Genomic DNA, 22,265 nt, shown 5'->3' on the forward strand with positions numbered 1-22,265 from the left:
CAACTGGCCAAAAAACCCCAAGACTACTGGCAATCACCAGAAGTCGTGGTGTTCTAAGCACCCCTGTTCCAGAAAACAGACCTGATAAATGGGCTCTAGGTCTTCATTCCTCTCTGAAAGTGCTGCCTCCTTCAGATGAGAAGCAGCAAGCAACATACCATGATCTATAACTAGTTAGTACAAAGCAATTAGGAACCCAAGATTTAAAAGACATTATTATGGAACTAAATATTCTAAATAAAAGTTTGAAAACTAAAAAGGCCAATGCAATTGTATAGAGTTATTTGCAATTACTTTCTCAGCTTTCATACTAATAGTTATTGTTAAAGACTAGTCCACAAGAAATGATCGTCCTGGGGCAACAAACAACTTTCCACTTGGAAATGCCCCACAAAAGCATTTCTGGATTAGACATATGCATTGCCATTCTCAGCATCAGAATTATAAGCTCCTAGCATATGTCAATCATTCCCATAGAGCTTGGCTAAGCCAATCAATACAGTCAGAGGAAAAACCGGACGAGGTTTCAGGGTCACAAATTCTTCTTCAAATACTGGAAATTTTTGTTTACTCTAGACCACTTAACCAAGCTATAATTTGTGGGTTTAGTGCCACATGATTCACCAACGTTGAGGTAGCCCACAAGAAATATAATTTTCAAAGAATTCCTTAAAAATGGGGGTGAGAAATCCCTGTTTGTGCACAAGAGGTCTTAAACTCTGACTCTGCTGTGGACTAGGATAAAAATTGGCAAGCAGCTGCCATACAGACCACAGTGGATTTACACCGAAAAGGTGCAGGCACAGAGGTCAGAGGAAGCAGAGCTGTACTGGCGCTCAAAGGGGACAGTGTACTTTTCCATATTCTAAGATTTTAGCCACCACTTTGTAAGTCTTACAAAAGCAAGACACCATCACACACAAAAAAAAGAAAAAAAAGAAGAGAGTAATTCATAATTTGCACATCCTATTCCAAAGCAACAGAAACAGACATAACAGCACAACTGAGGTACATCAAGAGCAGTAAGGTAATGTGAAGTACATTTGCATATTTTGTAGTTTAAGAATAGAATTATATACAGATTCTGCTCCAAAACCAAATTCTACTTCTATCCAGAAGTGGTTCATACAGGGATGAGACTCTAAGTAGAAAACACGTAGCAAAAGAAATGAGACCCTGGGGTCATCACTGATGGAAAAAAACCCACCCAACAACACAAGCCCAAACAAAACAAACAAACAAAAAATACCCCAACACCCCCCAAAAAACCCCAGTATGAAAAGTCTCCCTAGCTGAAAAAATTGAAATAGTACAGGGAAATGAAAGACTACAGGCAAGCTGCAAACCAGAACTAAACCCCTAGTCCTTATTTTGAGATTTAAAGAAAACTTTGCTAACAAAAACTGAACTGTACTTTGTTAATACGAAAGTAGAATTGCAGTTTCATAACAAATTATTTAAAAAACAAGTGCAGGGGAATAATTAAATAAATACATAACAGCTGCTGATTATCAAAAGCTGTAATTACCAATACCATATTTTAACTGAAACTCCATGACGCCTCTCAATAATAGTTAGATTCAAAACTTCTGCAGCAGTCTATTTATAGGACTGGTAATTCCTGGACTGGCCATTTGGGAGTTACGGCAGGTCTCAGACCATACCCAGTAAGCAGACCCACTGTTTTGAAGGGTTAGAGTCTAGTAGTGAACATCCAGACCTTGCAGTTGGCCTCAGAGGAAAAAAAATGATCTTGGGTACATTTAATTTGTCAGGACAGATACTGCCTACGTCAGATGTATGTCATTTGGTGTTTCTTGAGTTTTCACATCAGCAGGAATCCAGTAGAGCACAACATTCAAGTAGCCCCACTCAAAGAAAGCGTTGGCTGAAGTGTTCTCATGAAATAGGAATGAACTTGAGCTATAAAGCCTGTATTAAGAGATTATAAACAGATTATGAATGCAAACATTTAATTATGTCATTGAGACCGGCTCACAGGGCAAAGCAGCCCATCAGCCGTGGTTTTAAATGAGTGTCAGGCTGTACTTGTCCATTACGAGTCCAAGGAAGGCTGCTAGTGATCAAAAAACAGTTGAGATCTGGCAGATTACCTGGATGTTGAAATGCGCAATACATCTTATTTGATTTTGATTGTAGAGGTCAAGCTACAACCTTCCTGGATATCACACACACAGAGAAACCTCTAACCACTTTCAAAAAGCTCATAAGCTCGTGGGGAAACAGTGGCCATGTTATCTGCAATGCCTACCCTTTACAACTATTAAGAGAGTTACAAATACCTCTTTTAACACCATCATACCACCAAAACCTGTCTAATGAAGCACAGTGGATACAAACAGGTATTTCTAATGGAAAATCCTCAATTAAAATTCAAATTAGATGTTTTCCTAAAGCATTCCTAGATGTACCAGAAAGCTCAGTAAACTGGGGACAATTAAAGTAGTTATATGCTCACATCCAACAAATGAATTTATTTGTGGCCAAAAATGCTTAAAAAAATGGTTTCTCTTTTCTTCCCTTGGTAGCTGAACAGGTTGCCAGACGAACAGAAAAATCTCATGAATCTTAAACTTGACTGTGAATTCTGAATACTTTTTAAGTCCTCAAAGGGCAAGAGAGAGGCATACTACCGTTGGCTTCCTGAGATATACCAGTAAAGTTTAAAAGAATGATCCTCGACTTCAGGGTGGCACAAGATACCCATTTCTGTACTAATGTGCTGCGAACTCAAAGAGCTACTGACAGAGAATGGAGAGGCAACGTACACTGTGCTGCAGTTCTGAGATATTTTATACCTGTAAACGGCATTATGCAGCCTTCACTTACTTCCCCACTGTACATGGTCATCCTTTTATTCATTTTGAGAAATTTATTTTTGCTTAAAGATTTAGAACAGCAAACTAACCGGAAACAAAAATATTTTATATGAGATTTCATAAACAGAAATACCACCTACTTCTACAATGTCATCTAAAAAGCCAGGTTCAAGGCCTGTTTCACCCACTTGCCCATCCTGTTCACCCTCAAAAGCCCTCCAGGGAGCATTACCAGGATGATCAGGCTGCTATGGCTACGGACGGGTCCAAAGTACAGTCTGTGCTTTACAGTACGCTCAAGCATGTGTCTGTCTGCTGTGGGGCAGCAGAGCACTGTGAGGTTCAGGTGCCTCTCATTTTATTTTATTTTTTCAGTGACCTGATGCCAACAGACAAGACGACACAGGTTTCTTTCTGAAAGGGTCTGCATAAGGGTCTTTCAACTTCACAAACAAGCTGAAGTCAGGCTGCTTACCGGGATAAATGGGCAGACACAACCAGGACCTGGATTCCTCCAAGCCAGCCCAAGTAGAGCATAGACACAGGCAACACACCAAACTGCTTTTGCTACGACTCTTCATTTTATTACAGAGCAGAGATTTTGCTTCTTATCTCCTTACCTTATACTGCTGATGGTAAAAAACCCCTCCCACTGTTATATTAAAGTATGTACATCATATTCAAAATAAGCTTATACTAACAGCATGCAATGTTTCACACTTTTCTCAGAGGTGTTACAGATCATCCACAGAAAGCAGCTTTAGGTTTGAAGCTATAAATGTATTTCCCAAGCATTTCCATTCATGATCTACATCCAATATTCATAAAAGGAGACCTCTGAAAGAGATGGCTTCTGTAAATACATCCAGAATGTTCTGTTCAAAACTCAGCACCTGAAAGCTGTTACTGCTTCACAGAAATGACAACTGTAAAATACAGAAGTGCACAAAATAATGAGTTAATACAAAGTAGATAAACAAATTTTTCCATCACCAGAATACAAGACCTGAAGCATGGATTCATGACTGACATGAAACACCATAAGTTAACCGATGCCCACCTTAAATTAGTTACACGACAAGACATATTCAGTCTCAACTCCAGTGTTTAACAGAAGATAAGGATATGCCTTTGAACATTCTTTAAAAGTCATCATATGCTGAGAGGTCAGGGTGATTTTAGCACGATGTAGAAGATGTTGATGTTTTGCAGATGGCAGTAGCAATGCCTCTTCCTGCAGGAGAATCAGAAGGTTTTCATTTCAGAGAACAGCAGGGGTGAATTAGGACTCTGAATACAGAGGCCAGATTCTGCTAAAAATCATGGTCTAGGCACATGCATGTGCTGGGTGGGTGAGGGAGAAGCAGTTTCAGACAAATTTCATGTGAAGTTCTACTTTGATGAGTATTCAAATTATACTGAAGTTCCTCAAATCCTATACTGTTGAGGACACAGATTTTGTACTTATCAAAACCTTACTTCAGACTAAAATGTCGAGATAAGTGCAGAGGGGTGTCCCTGCAGTTGCACATTGTAAATTAGCTTCCTATTACACATAAAGTTTATAGAATCAGGTACCTCCCTATTCCATTATGCTGGCCTCAGTCAAAATTTCTGGATAAAAGTCGCCCTGATGCTTCTCCAAGCCTTTTTCTCCCCAGACAAAAGAAAGCAGTTCTGCAAAGCTTGAGGTTACCTGAATAACTTAAACATAAATTCGTTTTTTCCAAAAGCCAACAACTTCTGAACTACGCTTAGGTTGGAACAGCATTGCTAGGACTCAGCACAAAGCAAACATTCTGGATTTATTTTTATCCTCACTGAAAATCCATGCCTTGCTGGTTTTTTGGGTTTTTTTTTTGTTTGTTTGGTTGTTTTTTTTTTAACCACAGGTCTGGCCATCCACATTCACGTTATTCACAAACCTTTCTACCACTGAATTTTCCCACCAGATCTCAGAACTTGTGCACCATCCTGAACCTGCTATCAGGATCAAGGAGACAGGATTCCACTTCCTCCTAACTGTAAGCACTACATCTAAGGACCCGCAGGATCAAAACCCATTTACACAACATTGCTGATCGCTTGTTTTCTTTTCAAGAAATACACAGACTTTTTGCTTGCAAAGGTGCCTGGTATGTAGAAGAGGGACCAAGTTTACCATGGCTGTAGGGTTTTATTCCTTTTGTCATACCTTACAGGCAATCCTCACTATGCTCTTTGTCACTGCTACACTTTGCTTTGTTCTCCCTACTTCCCAAACCTAGGAACGAGGGACTAACAAATGCATCAGAATAGGTACTTTTGCACCAAAACAAAGTGAACCAAAATTTAACATCTAACTACTTGGAGAGGAGAAAAGGTTTGCTCTCCATGCCTTGGAGGCAAGCCCTGTCTCCAAACACCCTTAATGTGTCTATTTAATCAACCATACTTTAATCAAACTGCTCAGTTACTGCATAGTACACGCGAAGGTCAAACTTCTAGACTAGCATTAAAGAATGTAGGACCTACACCCACCACTAATACAACATTCTGTCATACTGCTTCAGGACTTTCCTTTCATCCACTACTCTTCCACTCCTCCTTTTTCAAATTAAAGGAAGAAAGTGATTCAACAAGAAAATTCCATGTTACCTCAGCAGTACAAAGTTGAAAGCAAATGTATACATTCAAGAGTTTTGAATGTGTCGCTGTGTCACTTCATGGGATATTTATTTCTAGGCTTTTTTCTCATTTATTCAATAAAGTAAATGCCAGCTGGAGACATTATAAGCTGTCTGAACTTCATCCTGCAAGTTCATTTCACTTTTGCAGTTGATTTTCTTCTCTCTGGTACTCAATAATACAGATATATTACTGGTTTTTATTATTGCTTCTCTTCCCTCTGAATGCAGAGCAGAAGTGCATCACTGCTTGTTTACAATCCAGCTGTGCTCCCATAAAGCCACTCCTCAGACAGGTTTTGGCCAGAAGAGTCTTACAGCAGTGGGATACTAAATCAAAAACCCATGCTCTAGTTCAGCAAAGCACTTTCTTAAATAATATGAAGCCAGTAAGGCTATAACTCTGAATAATTTACCGCAGAGGGCTGTAATTACTCATTTGTTTCCCATCAAATTTAATCTGCTTTGGATCTAGTCCTAGACATTTGCTGGAAGGTGTCATTAAATAAAGTGAGAGGAAAGTCAGGCCAATAATCTCTCGATTTCTAAGAAATCACTCATTGTAGCATCTGTCCAATCAGACGCTTAAGCAGCAGCCACAGGGGGACCACACATCACACCCAGATCTCTGGCCCATGCATAAATATTTACCCTATTTTGGTTCTTTCTTTGAATTATTACTTTTGTAATATAGACAAGGTAATTGTCTCAAGTTTACAGGTACTGGCATCTGTAACTCATACACAGTGTGATGAAGTTTTGAACTGTTACATAATAAAAACAGAAATTTTAAATTATTAACTAAGCATATTAATGGAAAAAACGAAGCAAGTTCTGGTAAACAGAATTAAAATAAACTTCCTAGAACAGCTGCTCATTAGAGCTTGCTTCCTTCGCACACAGCTTTTGGGAAATATTTCACAAAATGCTTTTCATTTTATAAAACAATGCATATTTGATGGCATGGACGGGATAGAGAAACACATGCTGTATCAACGGTGAACAGGCTGTGGTTGAGATCACTGTTGGTACAGATAAAAGTTGCTATGGTAAGGTAACGGAGCACACAGGTACGCTGGCTGAACAGTTCGGGAAATAATCTGGAGACACCCAAGTTCACCCACTTGGTCTGCCACAAATGCCCTGTATCACCTTGGGCAAGCTACGTTCAGTTCCCCACCGAAGCCAGAAGAACTCTATTCCCCCGTCTCAGAGGGATGCTCCAAAACTACATGCGAAGCGTGCCAACATGAAGCCTGCGACTGCCCAATCCTTTCCCGAGTGCTATCAGCGAGCCAGAAACTGCCCTCCACAGCTATCTGATAAGAAACGCAACAGAGCTCAGAAGTGCTCGATGTAACGCAGCGAGCGTGTTCAGGGTCCCATAGCTTGAACTTCAATACCCGAATGAATCTCATTAATGAAAAGCAGAAGCTGAATGACACATGCCTTGAAAGTCATATTACTTGCTAAGTGCCTCCAAGAGTTAGGAATAAGAAATAATAATCCACCAATATTTCTCCCAGTCACATTGTTTTGTTTTCTTCTTCCCCTCAAGTCTCGATGTTCAAACTCACTAGTTCCTATATTTTGCCACAATCTGGCCACCACAGCCAGGGATGATGTGTCTAACCACAATCTCACTGGACTGACAAAGTAATCTGTTCAGGCTCAAGTTGAAGAAAATTCTAAACCTAAGTGGTGCATTCTAGATAATGAAGATGTTTCTTAATTTGTAGAGCAACAAGTACCTACCTTTACAACTTCTAGTATCTTTTTTCTTCACCTCATATTTGTCAAGTGCGTTACCAAACATGTACACAGATGTTCTCTCTAAAGCATGAGCTTTAAGGTCTTCTCTCTCACATACTGGTGTCTTAAGGCATGCCCTCTGTTTCCACCTAGATCCTTTTATTGGAGAACAATGTAAGGGCTTTGGCCATTGCCCCAGGATATCTGGAAGTCCAGAAGCTGGCTCAGAGCTACAGTCTTGCGTGGAGAGTTAGCCTGCAAGCGGACAGTAAATCCAACACATCCAAAACACGATCAGCCTCTGCATATGTACAGACTATATGCAAAGCAGATGCTGGATGTCCCAAAGTCCCAGATATATGGCCCATCTCATCCAACACGGAGATGAGGAATATCTGCAATGCACAAAGTAACATGAGTCCAAATGGTCCCACCACCGTGCACACCAAAGATCTGGAAACTCTCACATACTAGAGGGTCCTCAGCCCAAGTGCCTCACCTCTCCTAGCAGCATTCTTCTGCCTGGATAGGAAAAAACAATGCTGCCTCAAAGTTAAGCTTGAAACCTCTTTTTAAGAGAAATAAAGCATTTCCTATAGTATGAAATGACTATGAACCTGAAGTTGCTATGAACCTGAAAGGTAAGAGGCTCACAGGACTTCAAGCAAGTCTGGTTTGGGCCCCAGATCAGGGTTCACAGCAGTCAGCTCAGAGTTTAAGAAAAATTTGCAACACGGGGAAACTTGAAGCCATTGGTGAACTGACCAAGTGACAGTTTCATCAACAAGACTGAAGTTTGCGCCCCCTACAAGCACACTTGACACAGTATCACAGTTCACTTGATACAGTACTACAGTTCAGAGATTATATTACGATGAAGTCATTCAAACACATTGAGAAAGACTGGAGAACGGTTTTAGCTTCCTAGTAGATCTGTAGCAACCACTGCTCTTCCCTACGCCAACACTGTGGAACATTTAAGGTCCTGTGAGCTGAGTTATCTATTCTCTGACAAAAAAAAAAAAGTTAAAAGCATCCACTTTACTGAACTTGCTGTTCCTCAGGAAATACTAATTGAAAACTTCTTGCCCTGCATTACAAATTGCAGTGCAAATATTATGATTCTGCAAGTCAAACAAGATTAATATCCCTCTTTCCCTGCAGGAAGCCTTAACAAATGCTACAAGGGTTTCCAGCTTTGCAGGAAGTGAAACTGCTGGAGTCTCATACACTTTTATACTTGGCTGCAGTGGGAAACTCATTTTGCAACTTCACCAAATACCAGTGACATTCCTACAAGCAAAGCAGTCCAGCTGCCAGTCAATAGGACATTTGACCTTGCAGAGCAACCTGAAAGGCACTTGTACAAAACAACGAGCTCTGGTTACAGTTGCACTCTCACTGCCAAAGCCATTAAACCTTATCTTTAAAACACAATTACCTTTTTAAGAACTGGCCAACACCAAACCTATTTTCCAGCAGCAGCCAGAGTCTTGCTGCTGCTTTCCAGCTCCGTTGCATCACTTCTACCTATACAAGAAATGACTTTGTTATCTTACAACTTCAAATCCAGTTAACATGTTAAACCCAAAACAATCACTTGCCTTTAGGGAGAATGCCCCAGTTTCAGCAAGCATCAGTCACGCATTCATTCTGGTTTCATAATCCCAGTTACCCGTGACCAGTGGACATTTGGAAGGTCACAATTCAAAGGCACTTTTCTAAGTTTTATTAAGCTACAAGAACTCTCCAGGGCAGCTTCAAGCTCTCCAAGGTATCTCGCTTAGTGCCCTCATTTTTCCTCCAGCAGCTCTTGCTGAGAAGTCCAGCTCTTCTTGCTTGCACGCCAGAAGACAACTTTTGGCATTGGAAAAGCATCACTGAGTTGGTTGCTCCAAGATGATGAGCTTGGAAAAGATAATATTAAAATAGAGTACTAAAAAGCACTTTCAGTTTTTGGGACACACAACTATGGAAGCAGCTGGAGCCTTCATGTGATCCTCTATCATTAGAAATTGATGATATTGGCAAATTCCATTTTTGCTTTGAGATTTTGGCTTAAAACATTGATAAGTACAATTTTTCACATATGCTTCCATTTTAATTACCATCTATTAACAAAGCAAGATGGTGAAATTTCACACTATACCACCTTTACTCTTATCCTTTCATGATCAAATGATCTCACCTCTTGAATAGTGCAGTTGCTTATTCCTAAATTCAAAAAAGGCTCGATGCAAAGTTGATTGAAATCAACAGAAAGCCTCCCAACAGCTTAAGCCTATGCTCCCTTTTAGTAACCAAAAAGGAATACTGGGGGAGACCTCTGTGCTGTTGCAAGCAGTTCTTCTTCCCCCTGCCCAGATATAAGCCAGTAAAAGCTGCTGGCATCAGCACATGGAGTGAAAGGCATGTCACACATGTCTCCTCCTAATAAATACTGCTGCACATCACAACCTGGGCAATTTACCAAACCTAAGAGGAATCTGTTGCAAGTGTGCAATGAGAAACAACTCCCAGCACTATGTGCACTGAAAATCCTCCAAACTTGAGAGGGGAAAACCCCTGTTTTATTACCTTTGAGCAACCAAATTTGTGTTTGCACGTGATTTACTTGACAAGCTTATAAGACACCAGTGTAAGCAAATTCACTAGGGAGTATAAAATAGCAAACATGGCAGAACACAAGCCATTCTGGTTATGACCAGCATCAACTTGCGCTTGGAAAGTTTTCTGTGGATGCACCTATCTGGAGCACGCGGTCACATTTATCATTGCTTTCCACCTCTTTCGCTGCCAAGCCATCTGCTAGGCACTGGGGGAAGAGAGAATTTTTCAATTCTTCTTCCCAACACCCTCATCACTTCAAACACTCCAAGATCCTCTTGTGCAAACTGAGTCTCTCAGCCAGAAACCATCTGAACTGCTAAACTATTCTAGTACAAGTACTTCTCATGCGCCTGCAACCATCGCACAGCTCTTTTCTCTTCCCTACAAGAGCATCTGCTGGAATTCAGGCTTTGTGCACATTGCACTAGCACAAACGGACTTGTCCCTCCAATAACTGCGATCAAGGGGTCTGATTTACAGCCGCAGTTGTTCTACCCAGCAGTGAGCTACAGGCACAAATGGCAACATGAAGACATCCAATTCCCTGTGAGGTAGGAAATGGCTAACAGGGAGAGGTTTTGGGTGGGATTTTTTGGTTGTGGGGTGGTTTTTTTTTGTTTGTTTGTTTATTGGATCAACTGATCTAGTTGGGGATAAAACAAATTGAGTTGCTAGAAGAACAGCCAGGAACATCAAAATCCCTAGCTTTACTTCTCCCCCCCATCTAAATCAGTTAGCCTAATAAAACACATTATCTCTCCCTCCAGCCCCTGCCCTGCTTACACGCTTAGACCATCTTGACAACAGAAACTCTTAATAATCTGGACACTTCTGAGAATTACAAGACTCAGCACATATAATCCATTCTCATTTGCAAATAATCACAGCTAAAATCACCTTCATGTTTAACATCAAACTCTTCAAATGAAGAATAAACAGAGTTTAGCAGTTTCTATAATGAATTTAACCACTAGGCAAAGTGACAAATCCATGAGCCAAGCCAAAGAGTAAAAGTTCAAGATGTCTTCTCCAGGAGAACATAGTACTGCTGTATTTGAAATAACTAATTCCTTCCTATGTTGAGAAACACAGCAAAGCCTTAACTACATGTTTTACGAGGCTGAACAGAGCTAATCCATATGGACATACTACAAAACAGACATTACCACTTTATAAGCTAGACACACAGAAAAGAATTGCTCTGAGATGCGAAGCTAATCTTTTCTTAAGCATAACACAGAAATTTACTGAAAATCTGTTTCAGTTCCATGGTTCCACATGTTGAAAAAGGATACGTGCGCAACAGAGAGCTGCAGAGTGAAGCAAAGCAGAAAACATTGATAGACAGAAAACTTCTGCGTTAGTGTTATTTTCTTTGTCAGAACCACAGTCTGCCCAGTTTATGTCTGAGTTTTGTGTTTGGCAGCTGCAGAACTATGAAAAGCTTTGCCATTTGAAACATTTTTAAAAGAAAGATACTGTATTAGGCTGACAATACATAAGTCATGTATCAAAAGGTCATGTTGTTTGGGGAGACAGTGTCACCCCTGGGCCTCAAAGAGGAGGTTAAAAATTAAAACGTGCTCATCATCTCTACTAGAGCACATTATAAGCTGCAAGTATCAAGTTTGCTGTTGTGCTAAGCCTTCTATTGAAAGAGAGGGAATTACAGCACAGTGTTTATTCTCCCCCAAGCATCAAGGCCTGTCTGACCTGCTCACAACAGCTCTAAAACAAAGTCTGTCCCAAAAGAATTTATCTGGGTAAAAGCTACAATAGGCTGTTCAAGGCTTGGTAGCAGGTCTGACAGGTCAGCGAGAAAAAAAAAGACAGAAAAATAAGTAACGATCAGAGGAAAAGCAAGAGACAAAGCAATCCCTTTGTTTTTTCAGCCTGACTAGTCTCCTAGGTTTTGCCAGTGTAAGAATATTTCTAGATCCAGAACCCTAAGAATAATTAAAACAATCATTTGCCTCTTAGCTCCCTGCTCCCTTAGTAAAAACAAACAAACAACAAACCAACAACAACAAAACGGGACAATCTGTACTCCTGCATGGCATTTAATCAGAGATAGATATAGGCAAGGCTTCTCCCGCACAGGGCAGCATCCAGCTTTCAGGCAAAGCAGGGACGTACTTTGGCAGCTCCATCATCAAACTCCAGGCCCTAACTCTGCAAGGGGCTCGGTGCTAGAAATGCCTGGGTGCCGTCTGCATGGAGGCACATGCTGGCAGTGGTACTCTTTGAAGTGAAGAATGAGGAGAACATTGAAACCACAGGAAAGCTGCCAAAAGCAGCTGTTTGCACAGTTCTTCCCATCAGCCAGGCAAGTTGGGTGGGCAGGAAGGTAAATGAGCATCACTTATAGTCAGTCAGAGAAAGCCCAAAGCTCTGGAGAAACCTAAATATTATAAACAATCATAACCTCCCCCTTCAGCAAGGGGTATCAATAGAGTGCAGTTATTGGTTAAAGACCCACCCTTCCTTTCTCAGCTCTGAATGAATGCCCGTAACAGCAGCTGGAGTATTCTTCTGGATGTGGCTGCTGTAGAAGCTAAAGAGGAATTCAATTTACCTTCTCTTTATCCAAAACCAAGTCCAATGGAATTTGCTCTAGGTCCAGTTTTGTTCAGCAAGTTCCAGATCTGACACACCAAATCCAAAAATTCAGGGGTCTAACTCTGCCACACAGCACTACAAAGCTGCCAGACCCATCTCTAGTAGGTACCTTACTGCATGGTAAATCCATCTGAATTCAAAACCAAGCCACAAACTACTGCTCTTCACTTCACCTTGTGAATTAGCCCTGCCTTTCAGCAGCTTCAGTTAAATCATCACCAATTCTGATAAGCACCAATGACTCATATCAACATCCAGCAGCACACAGTTTTAACATCAATGACATTATATGTCATGTCACTTACGTGGGGCAAGGCTTGAAGCCTGCTGGGGTCAGTGGAGTGATGACTGTTTACAGGCCCAGCCCCACATCTAACATGCTCAGTCTTCCCGCCAACACCTACAGTGCTTCCAAAGTAATCAACTGGTTGTTTTCACTAGATGCAATAAATAGGAATGCTGAAGAAGCTGTAACATGCAGGCCTAGATCCATTCTAACTGTAACAACATCAATTTTCATACTATATATCAGTTTGTGTTATTGAAGTGCAATTCTTGCTCAAGTGCCAAAATACTTTGTCCACCCTATGAAACAAGAGCTACATTCAGCCTTGGCTCCGCCCTAGCAAAACGTGCCTGCTGTAAGGATTAAGGCTTCTCTGGAAGAAAGGACACAAAAAGAAAGCAACATAGGCGCCTACCAAACTGATGAACATCCACACTGTAAAGGCAATTTAAAAGGTATTTTTATAACACAAACTGCTCAGAAAACAGAAACAACCATTTCAGTCCAAACACAATTTATTTTTATTAATATCTTAGAGTGACTGCAAGCATAAACTCAGCACTTATAAAAGCTGCCCAACCAATACTTTCAAGACCTCTCAATGCATTTACAAGGACTAAAGGCAAAAGGAGGACCAACACATTACAGGCTTAGTACAACACAGCCAGAGGCACGGTCTGCATCAAAGCCCCTCTCACCTTGGCAGCAACAGACTTGCTCTGCAATTCCAAGCTTTTCCACAAGAGCTCTACTCCCAAAGCATTGGTGGTATCCCAAAGGGGAGAGTGACAGTGTTGGCAAGAGATTATGCAGAGGGACAGGAAGGCTGATGGCCTCCTCATTTGGCCATGATAAGGGAGAGGGACTGGAATCCAAGCTGGAGAAGGCAAGAGACTTTTGCAGGCTGCTGCCAATACCAGAAGCAGTGACAGATTTAGTTTGGGCTTAGTTTGCTTCTTTGGTACCAAAACATTAGGAAATGTCATTACCAAAAGTCACTTTGGATTCAAAAGATATTGACATTAACACCAAACAAACAAAAATGAAACTCCACAGGTCAGGAGGAAGGCCAAAACAATTCTAACAGCAATCATATTTCCAGAACACCATCACATTTGCCTAAATACTGGGCCAAGCTCATCTCCTCAGACTTTGCTTCCACTGAAGCCAACGGCAATACACCTAGGCTTGACTGATGAAATAAGGAACACATAAAAACATGAAAACAGCCTCTCTGCTCTGGACACCACTTAAGACTTCGCACACCGCTCCAGCTGACTCACATTTCAACTCTAGAACAGAGAAGAGCTGGAGCACGATTTCCCAAAGAGCTCGCTCTCCACTTTGGTTTGGCTCAGGTTTGAAGTGGTCCATGTGCTGCAGGGTTTGGCCATGAAATGTCTTGTTTGATATCCCTAGAAGCATGAGTCCTGTCATGTCAGTTCATCTACACGAGCATCCTGTCTCCAGCAGCAGCCATAAACCTTAAGAAGAGTAAATAGCACAGGCAAATAAGATACTGCTCCCCTGCACACTCCCATTCTGTCATTAGTTTCACAGAATCACAGAATGGCAGAGGTTGGAAGGGACCTCAAAAGATCATCTAGTCCAACCCCGCTGCCAGAGCAGGAGCACCTAGAGTAGATCACACAGGAATGCATCTAGGCAGGTTTTGAATGTCTCCAGAGAAGGAGACTCCACAACCTCTCTGGGCAGCCTGTTCCAGGGCTCTGTCACCCTCACAGGGAAAAAGTTTTTCCTTAGATTAATGTGGAGCCTCCTATGTTCCAGCTTGCACCCATTGCCCCTTGTCCTGTCGTTGGACATCACTGAGAAGAGCCCGGCTCCATCCTCCTGACACTTGCCCTTTACATATTTATAAACATTGATGAGGTCACCCCTCAGTCTTCTCCAAGCTCAAGAGACCCAGCTCCCTCAGCCTTCCATCAGAAGGGAGATGTTCCACCCCCTTCATCACCTTTGTGGCTCTGCGCTGGACTCTTTCCAGCAGTTCCCTGTCTTTCTGGAACTGAGGGGCCCAGAACTGGACACACTATTCCAGATGGGCTCTCACCAGGGCAGAGGAGAGGGGAGGAGAACCTCTCCCGACCTACTGACTACACCCCTTCTAACACATCCCAGGATGCCATTGGCCTTCTTGGCCACGAGGGCACATGGCTGGCTCATGGGCATCCTCCTGTCTACCTGGACCTGCAGGTCCCTTTCTCCTATGCTACTCTCTAACAGTTTGAGGACTCTCCTCAGTTTGATGACTTTCTAAACCAGGTGTGGTTTTAATGTATCTAGTAACCCCCAGTGGATTTTTTAATTTATTTTTTTTAAATTTAATTAAATTTAAATTGCCCAGCTCAGTCCAATAGCTATAGACTCCTAAAAAATAAAAGGGGAACCTCCAAACTCTGCCCATCTCGTACTCTCTGCAAAACATGAGCAGATGGTAAGTTAACAAATGCTGGGAGTTGCACAGCCACTTAAAGCCCTCAGTGCTTAGCCTATCGAGGCCTACATCTAGCCAACTGGAAACTGTAGTTGTAAGAACAAAACGTCGTGCGTTTAGACAAGACTAATTTGAAAACAAAATCCTGCCTTGATTTGATCTTGTCAACTGCCATTTCAGATGCACCGTTCTTGTGCTCATTACTAATTTTGTTTAAGTGCCTTCGTTTTACAAATCCAGTTAATTTTAGGCCTGTTTCACCACAGTTGAGGAGTACAGCCATGTGCAAGAGTGTATCATTTTTTCCTCAGCTGCAGTGGCAAATTACTGACCCTATGTTCAAAGAACCCTTAGTTAGCTCAATTCTGACCCTGTAAAGCTGAAGGACAAACCAACTTTCCGCATTTTAATGATGTGTACAGCAGTACATTCCAAAAACGCTGCAGAAACCTAGAGCAATCCTTCAAAGTTTCATTCTTACAGATTCAGGCTGCTAATTTTGTTTTGTTGGAGTTTTAGTGTTTGTTTTCTTTTTTTTTAATTTGTTATGACACATACCATAAAAAAAAAAAAAATCAATGGAGAACCTGCACACACATCAAAAGAGTAGAGGGTATTATCTACACAGAAGACCCCAAATTCCAGTCTCTGTGCTGCACCTTGCAGAAAAGTTTAGTGTAATATCTCAACCCTTCAAATACCGCAATATCCTGCCACTCTGAAAACAAACTGTGACCTCCAGTTGTGCATCTGTTTGTGATGGCAGATCTCCAAGCAGGAATGATTTATCTCAAAATTAGGACTTCCAGCAAAATGTATCAAGTGCTATCAACCTTCCAACTGAACAGTACAGTCAGATGTCACAAACAAACTTAGTCAGTTTTGGACAAGACAAGATTTTTGAGTCCTACAGGTGTGTGGTCAAACTGGGAATTGTCCAGCTCAGTCCGTGTTTGTTAAAAACACAGAGAGGGCATATGAATTTGACAGAGTCCCTGGAGGGACTAGGGAATCATGAACAGCACATCCAAGACGAGCAGAACTGCACAAATATTCAGAACTAAGAGCAGTGTCAGAGGCAGGACACAACACGGCCTTGGTCACACCAAACACAAGGCAACTTTGATAAACAAGCTAGTGGGTAAGAGCTGCCCCATCTTTCCTCCCAGGGCCTGAGTGCTGAATTAGCTTTTCACAAGGCTGAGGCCCCACAGTAGAACAGACTTGTCTCTCAGCAAGTCCAGCGCTGCTGCTGCCCTGTCAGCAAGTCACCTACTTGCACGTGGTCAAAGCTTCAAACAACTCCTCTTGGAATCCAGCTTGCACTTGGACTGCCACAGAAAGGTCTCAACAGTTCCCTGCAGTTATGTGACATTGTTAAAGTTTTTAGGTTTTCCAATTTTGCAGTATTCAAAGGCAGGAAAAGAACTACTTCATGAGGCACTTCATGAAAACATGTGACAAGCTCTTCTTCATCCTCCTATTATTTCTCAGACTGTTCTGTCAACTGAGAACAACTGCTATTGCCTTTTAGGGCCACAAGTACCTCTCAGAAGAATGATGACATTTCCCGAGTCTGGCCTGTGGATCAGACGTGGGCTGTGATACTTCACAGCAGAAGGAAGAACAGCATATTTGAATTGTACAGAAACATGCAGTGCACTTAAAGTCTCATCAGCATAGATGAAGCATTACCGGTTCGGTCTTCAAAGTTCCTCCTTTAAGGATTTAAGCTACAAAATTTCCTTGCATGTGACGTCCCCAATGTCACACAGAAGTCTAAGACATCATCAAACCCAGCCTCAGAGATGCAACACAGTCTTGCCTTAACTGCAAGACAGATTTTTCCTCTAAATTTTCCCCAAAATGCCTAGTCAAGCAAGCTCTTATACACAATGCATACATTGGGCAAATAATTTAAGGACTGGAGGTAACTCACAATTCATGCTTAATACAGTGTTGACACCCTTGATCAATATTTAGGAACTAAATTCCTTTACATCAGAAAAACCAGCCAGCTTCATAGTTAAACAATGACCAAAGGAAAGAAACAAGTGCAAGTTTCTTACATCCATCACCAGTTTTTCTATTGATTTTTTTTTTTTTCTCAGGCAGATTTGAAAAACAGTGGAGCTTCTCAGAGGACTGCCTGCTTTTACTGATACTCAGGGTATTACAGAGGACCTGGCAGCAGTAGCTTCCAAGTCTGCTGCTTCTTCAAAGCACCTTCAATGCAGTAAGCAAGCAAAGCCTTGGATCAATAACCTCAGACTATAAATCCGTCTGTGATTCTGCTGGAGGGACACAGTCTTCTTCACTGAATAAATACCACAGGCTTCACAGCTTTAGACTGACACTTTAAACTTCACCCAAAAGCTACAAAACAGCTAGGACGTTGAATAAAGCAGCAAAACACTTGCTGCCCAAAGCCTCACTCCCGAAAAAACTTTTTCAGAGGTTCTTGGAGAGATGTAAGGACTATCCCCTGCAGAGCAGCCTTCAATCAGATGAAAGCTTAGATTAAAGTAAAATCCACCACAGAAAAACAGTGATGACCCCATGCCCATGTTTAGCTACCAAAGGGGTAAACAGTAATTGCTATGTGATCAGAGTACAACAGCTGAAAACCTATCGAGATCCCTCATTTTGACCTACACAACTGCAGCACAGCAGACCAAAGGGCCATCACTCATACACTGACAAGATATGAACTGCCTGAAATATCCCATTTTGGTTGAATATATTGATTCCTTAGGTACTACAACAAACTCTTAAGAGCAATAGAGAAATAGAAGCTGTTCAGAAAAGTTTGGAAAGCGGGCCTGAGAGTTTCCTAATGACTTGTCACACAGAATCACAGAATGGCAGGAGTCAGAAGGGACCTCTGGAGATCATCTAGTCCAATCCCCTGCCAAAGCAGGTTCACCTACAACAGGACACACAGGATTGTGTCCAGGCGGGTTTTGAATATCTCCAGAGAAGGAGACTCCACAACCCCCCTGGGCAGCCTGTTCCAGAGCTCTGTCAGCCTTAATGTAAGGAAGTTTTTCCTCATGTTGAGGTGGAACATCCTGTGCTCCAGTTTGTGCCCACTGCCCCTTGTCCTGTCACTGGGCCCCACTGAAAAGAGCCTGGCCCCACCCTCTTGACACCCACCCTTTAGATATTGGTAAGTATTGATAAGATCCCCAGGTTACCTAGGTACATAACAGGCAGTCCTTCTCTCTTATTACAGGTGTCAGCTGTTTCTGTCCTCACTTGGGTGTTCTGTAGATGACTGTATCGATGAGTGTAAGGTCTGTACTGACAGAGGAACACAACAACATAAACAGCAAACATCCAGGCTGCAGACCAGCAGGAGGTTTCTCACGGCCAATTACACACAGCACCCTAGAATATATTTTCCCTCTGACAGAAGCTGTTTCCTTCCCTTCTCTCCACACAGACCAAAATTCCATTGAGACTTAAAGAAAAATACTTCATTTCACCAGAAGGGCAGAAAACGCTTTAAAACCCCTCAGTTTTGAAAATTATCAAATGGGACATTCAAAATCTACTTCTGCGGAGGCCAGATCAATTTAAAATATGATAGAGTCAACTGTTTGTGTGTTATTATTGCATTACACTGAGCAACGGTCCAAGTATTAATTTCTCAGTTTGAACTGATATATGCAAGACGAGTAGAAACAGCAGCTATGTAACTCCCCATTACTGCCACTGAACACCAAAGAGAACAATCCAGATGTTGAACAAAACGCCATCAAAACCATGTAATGCTGATGAATTACTGTTGCTTATGAGCTGGTTGGCAAAACGTCTTCTCTTCAGCCTTACAGACACGCACTGTATAACAATTCAAAGCAGATTGCCTACAAAGACGCCTATTCACTAACATCCTGTGTCATCGCGTGCCTTTGTCCTTAGGGCTGCACCTCCACGGATGCTGAAATGGTACCAGGAGATACAAGTCCCGCGCATCGTGTGCTACACAAAGTAAAAGTTGTCATCCAAAGAGTCTCCTGTCCAGAAGAAGACAGAGGAGGCTTGTATACCAGATAACTACATACCAAGCAGATGACAAATAGTCACAGCCCCATCAACTACTGATACCATCTTTAGTATCTGCTCATTTTTAATGTAATTAAGGTATTTGTAGTTATTTCTAGCAATATTAACTCAAGAACATCAGGTTTCAGTTTCTTGTATGTGACATATTTGATCCCAAAATTTGCATCCAGCTTATTTTTTTTCCTTCAAATTACGCAAAGGGATGGAAAAGTAGTGTGGGGCTAAATTACAGGGTCTCATTTTGACACCTTGCAGACCTTGTTGAAAACATTTCTCCTGAAGGTGTGGGGTTTTTTTAAATAACATTGAGGTTTCCACAGTACTTCATCCCAGCAAAACATGCTGCTTTGGTAATGGAACACACAGCGCTGTGGGTAACCTTTGAAAGGAAATTTTACAAGAACAACCACACACGCTTGTTTTAACACGAAGGTGTAAACGATCAGTTCCACTGTTACATGCTTAATACAACGTATATCAAAATACCGCAGGTATTTTCGTGGTTTCAAGCAAGTTTCAGGTCCTTACCGAAGGAACTTCTGCCCTACACAGGCTCTCCCAGGGCCACCCCGGCAGCGGGCAGCCAGACACCGGCTCCGAAGGAGGACACCGATGCCCAAACAGCAGGTGCTCACCTACAAAACCCTCCCAGCGCTCTGTCCGGGTCAGTCCGCGACCGCTTCCCCGCCTCCCGCAGCGTTCCAGCCCCTTTCAGAGCGGGGCTGCACCCGGGGATGGACACCCCGACACTGCCAGTCTCACCCACCAGGACACCCACCACCCAGCCAGGCACCTTCCTCCACCTCCCATCCGCCCGCCAGCTGCCACCGAGCCCCTCTCGCCCAGGCCCCGGCAAAAACAACCCCCCGGCGGCACCGACCTTGTTGAGGTGGGGGTTCCTGGTGATGTCGTAGCCCCGCTTTTTGACGGCCAAGGCCCTGCCGTGGGCGGTCGGGCTGCCCCCCGCCTGGCAGCCGCGGCCGCGGGGGACGCCCAGGAGAAGCGGCCTCCGGCCGGCCCCCGCCATCCGCAGCAGGCGGCCGCCCGCCCCGCCGCACACCGGCACCATCGCCCCGCCGCGGCTCCTGCGGGCGCGGGCGGAGGCGGCGTTAGCGGACAGGGGCGCCCGGCGGGGCGGGAAGGGCGCGGCGAGAGGGCGGACCCGGCCCAGCCCAGGTGCGCCCGCCCGGCCCCTCACGGCGCGGCGGCCCCCGCCGAAGCGAAAGGAAACCCAGGAAGCAGATCCCGCCTCGACCCCACGGCGGTCGCGCCTCCTCCGTTACCTGTTAAGGCTCAGGCGGTGGCTGAGGGGAGGGGGGTGCCCGCCGGGGCCCCGCCTCCGCCGGGGACAGCGGGTCCGTCCGCCCCGGGACCCGGCGGCGGCCTCAGGGGAGGCGGTTTGCCCGGCCGGGACTTCGCCTTCCCGCCATGGCGGGGCCGGAGGAAGCCCCTCGCCCCGCCGCGGCGTTGCGGTCCTCGCTCCTTTTATATTTGTGTTTTCTCCATTCGCCTTAATAAAGGGCACCGCGAGGGAAGAGCCCGGGCCCTTGCTGTGGAGGGCGGGGGGCAGCGCCGGCCCCCGTCGTCGGGGTGGGTGCCGCGGCGCCGGCTTTGGGTGCCGGGGTCCCTGGGCGAAGAACGGGACCTCCACCGGGGGGGGGGGGGGGGGGGGGAGGGCAGTAAAGCAGCGTGGGGGGGTTGTTAGTCCTTGGGAAGCGCTTTGAAAGGGCTTGTCCGGGGTCATCCCCCTGTCACACCCAGCTGTGGGTAGTGACGAGTGTCACTCCACCTGGGATCCACACGTTCTTGATATAAAATACCTATACACACTATACCCCATTATATAATGTGTATACTAGAATGTACATAGTATATATTATGTATCTTACATGTATCGTTTATGTATTGCAATCTATATATTCTATTCACTGAAGAAGGCAGGTCCCTGCATCCATTATTTCAAAGAAATTAGCTCTTTTATCCTTTAAAATGATGAGATCATCACTGCTACCACTTCTCATACAAAAACCCAGCGGCTGGATGACTCCCCAAGAGAGAGGAAGATTCAAGTTCACAGAATGGCAGGGGTTGGAAGGGACCTCTGGAGATCATCTAGTCCACCCCCCCTGCTAAAGCAGGTTCATCTACAGCTGGTTGCATAGAATCACGCCTAGGTGGGTTTTGAATATCTCCAGGGAATGAGACTCCACAACCCCCCTGGGCAGCCTGTTCCAGTGCTCTGTCACCCTCAGAGTAAAGAAGTTTTTCCTCATGTTGAGGCACAACTTTCTGTGCTCCAGTTTGTGCCCATTGCCCCTTGTCCTGTCACTGGGCACCACTTAAAAGAGCCTGGCCCCATCCTCTTGACACCCACCGTTTAGATATTTATAAGAGTTGCTAAGGTCCCCTCTCTGTCTTCTCCAGGCTAAACAGACCCAGGTCTCATTCTCATCTCTTCTCTCAAAAAAGACCCAGCCTTTCCTCATAAAAGAGATGCTGCAGTTCCCTCATCATCTTCATATCCCTCCGCTGGACTCTCTCCAGTAGTTCCTTGTCTCTCTTGAACTGGGGAGCCCAGAACTAGGTACAGTACTTCAGATGCAGCCTCACCAGGGCAGAGTAGAGGGGGAGAATAACCTCCCTCAACCTGCTGGCCACACTCCTCTTCATGCACCCCAGGATACCATTGGCCTTCTTGGCCACAAGGGCCCATTGCTAGCTCGTAGTCAACTTGCTGTCCACCAGAACTCCCAAGTCCTCTGCAGAGCTTCTCTCCAGCAGGTCAACCCCCAGCCTGTACTGGTGCGTGGGGTTATTCCTCCCCAGGTGCAGGACCCTACACTTGCCCTCATTGAACCTCATCAGGTTCCTCCCCACCCAGCTCTCCAGCCTGTCCAGGTCTCGCTGAATGGCAGCACAGCCTTCTGGAGTGTCAGCCACTCCTCCCAGTTGAGTATCACCAGCAA

The 22,265-nt window shown here is 43.9% G+C and overlaps 1 protein-coding gene across 1 annotated transcript in view; it reads right to left on the reverse strand.

Moving 5' to 3' along the window:
• ME3 (malic enzyme 3) overlaps positions 1–20,368 on the reverse strand; it is a 130,469-nt gene extending 110,101 nt beyond the window's left edge. Inside the window, exon 1 of the mRNA XM_086481700.1 lies at positions 20,180–20,368. Within this exon, the coding sequence (XP_086337826.1) occupies positions 20,180–20,368 (189 nt within the window). The remainder of the gene's footprint in view (positions 1–20,179) is intronic.
• Positions 20,369–22,265: the final 1,897 nt, after the last annotated feature.

This window comes from Leptosomus discolor, chromosome 1 (assembly GCF_034619465.1).
Source record: "Leptosomus discolor isolate bLepDis1 chromosome 1, bLepDis1.hap2, whole genome shotgun sequence".
Classification (NCBI taxonomy): Eukaryota; Metazoa; Chordata; class Aves; order Leptosomiformes; family Leptosomidae; genus Leptosomus; species Leptosomus discolor.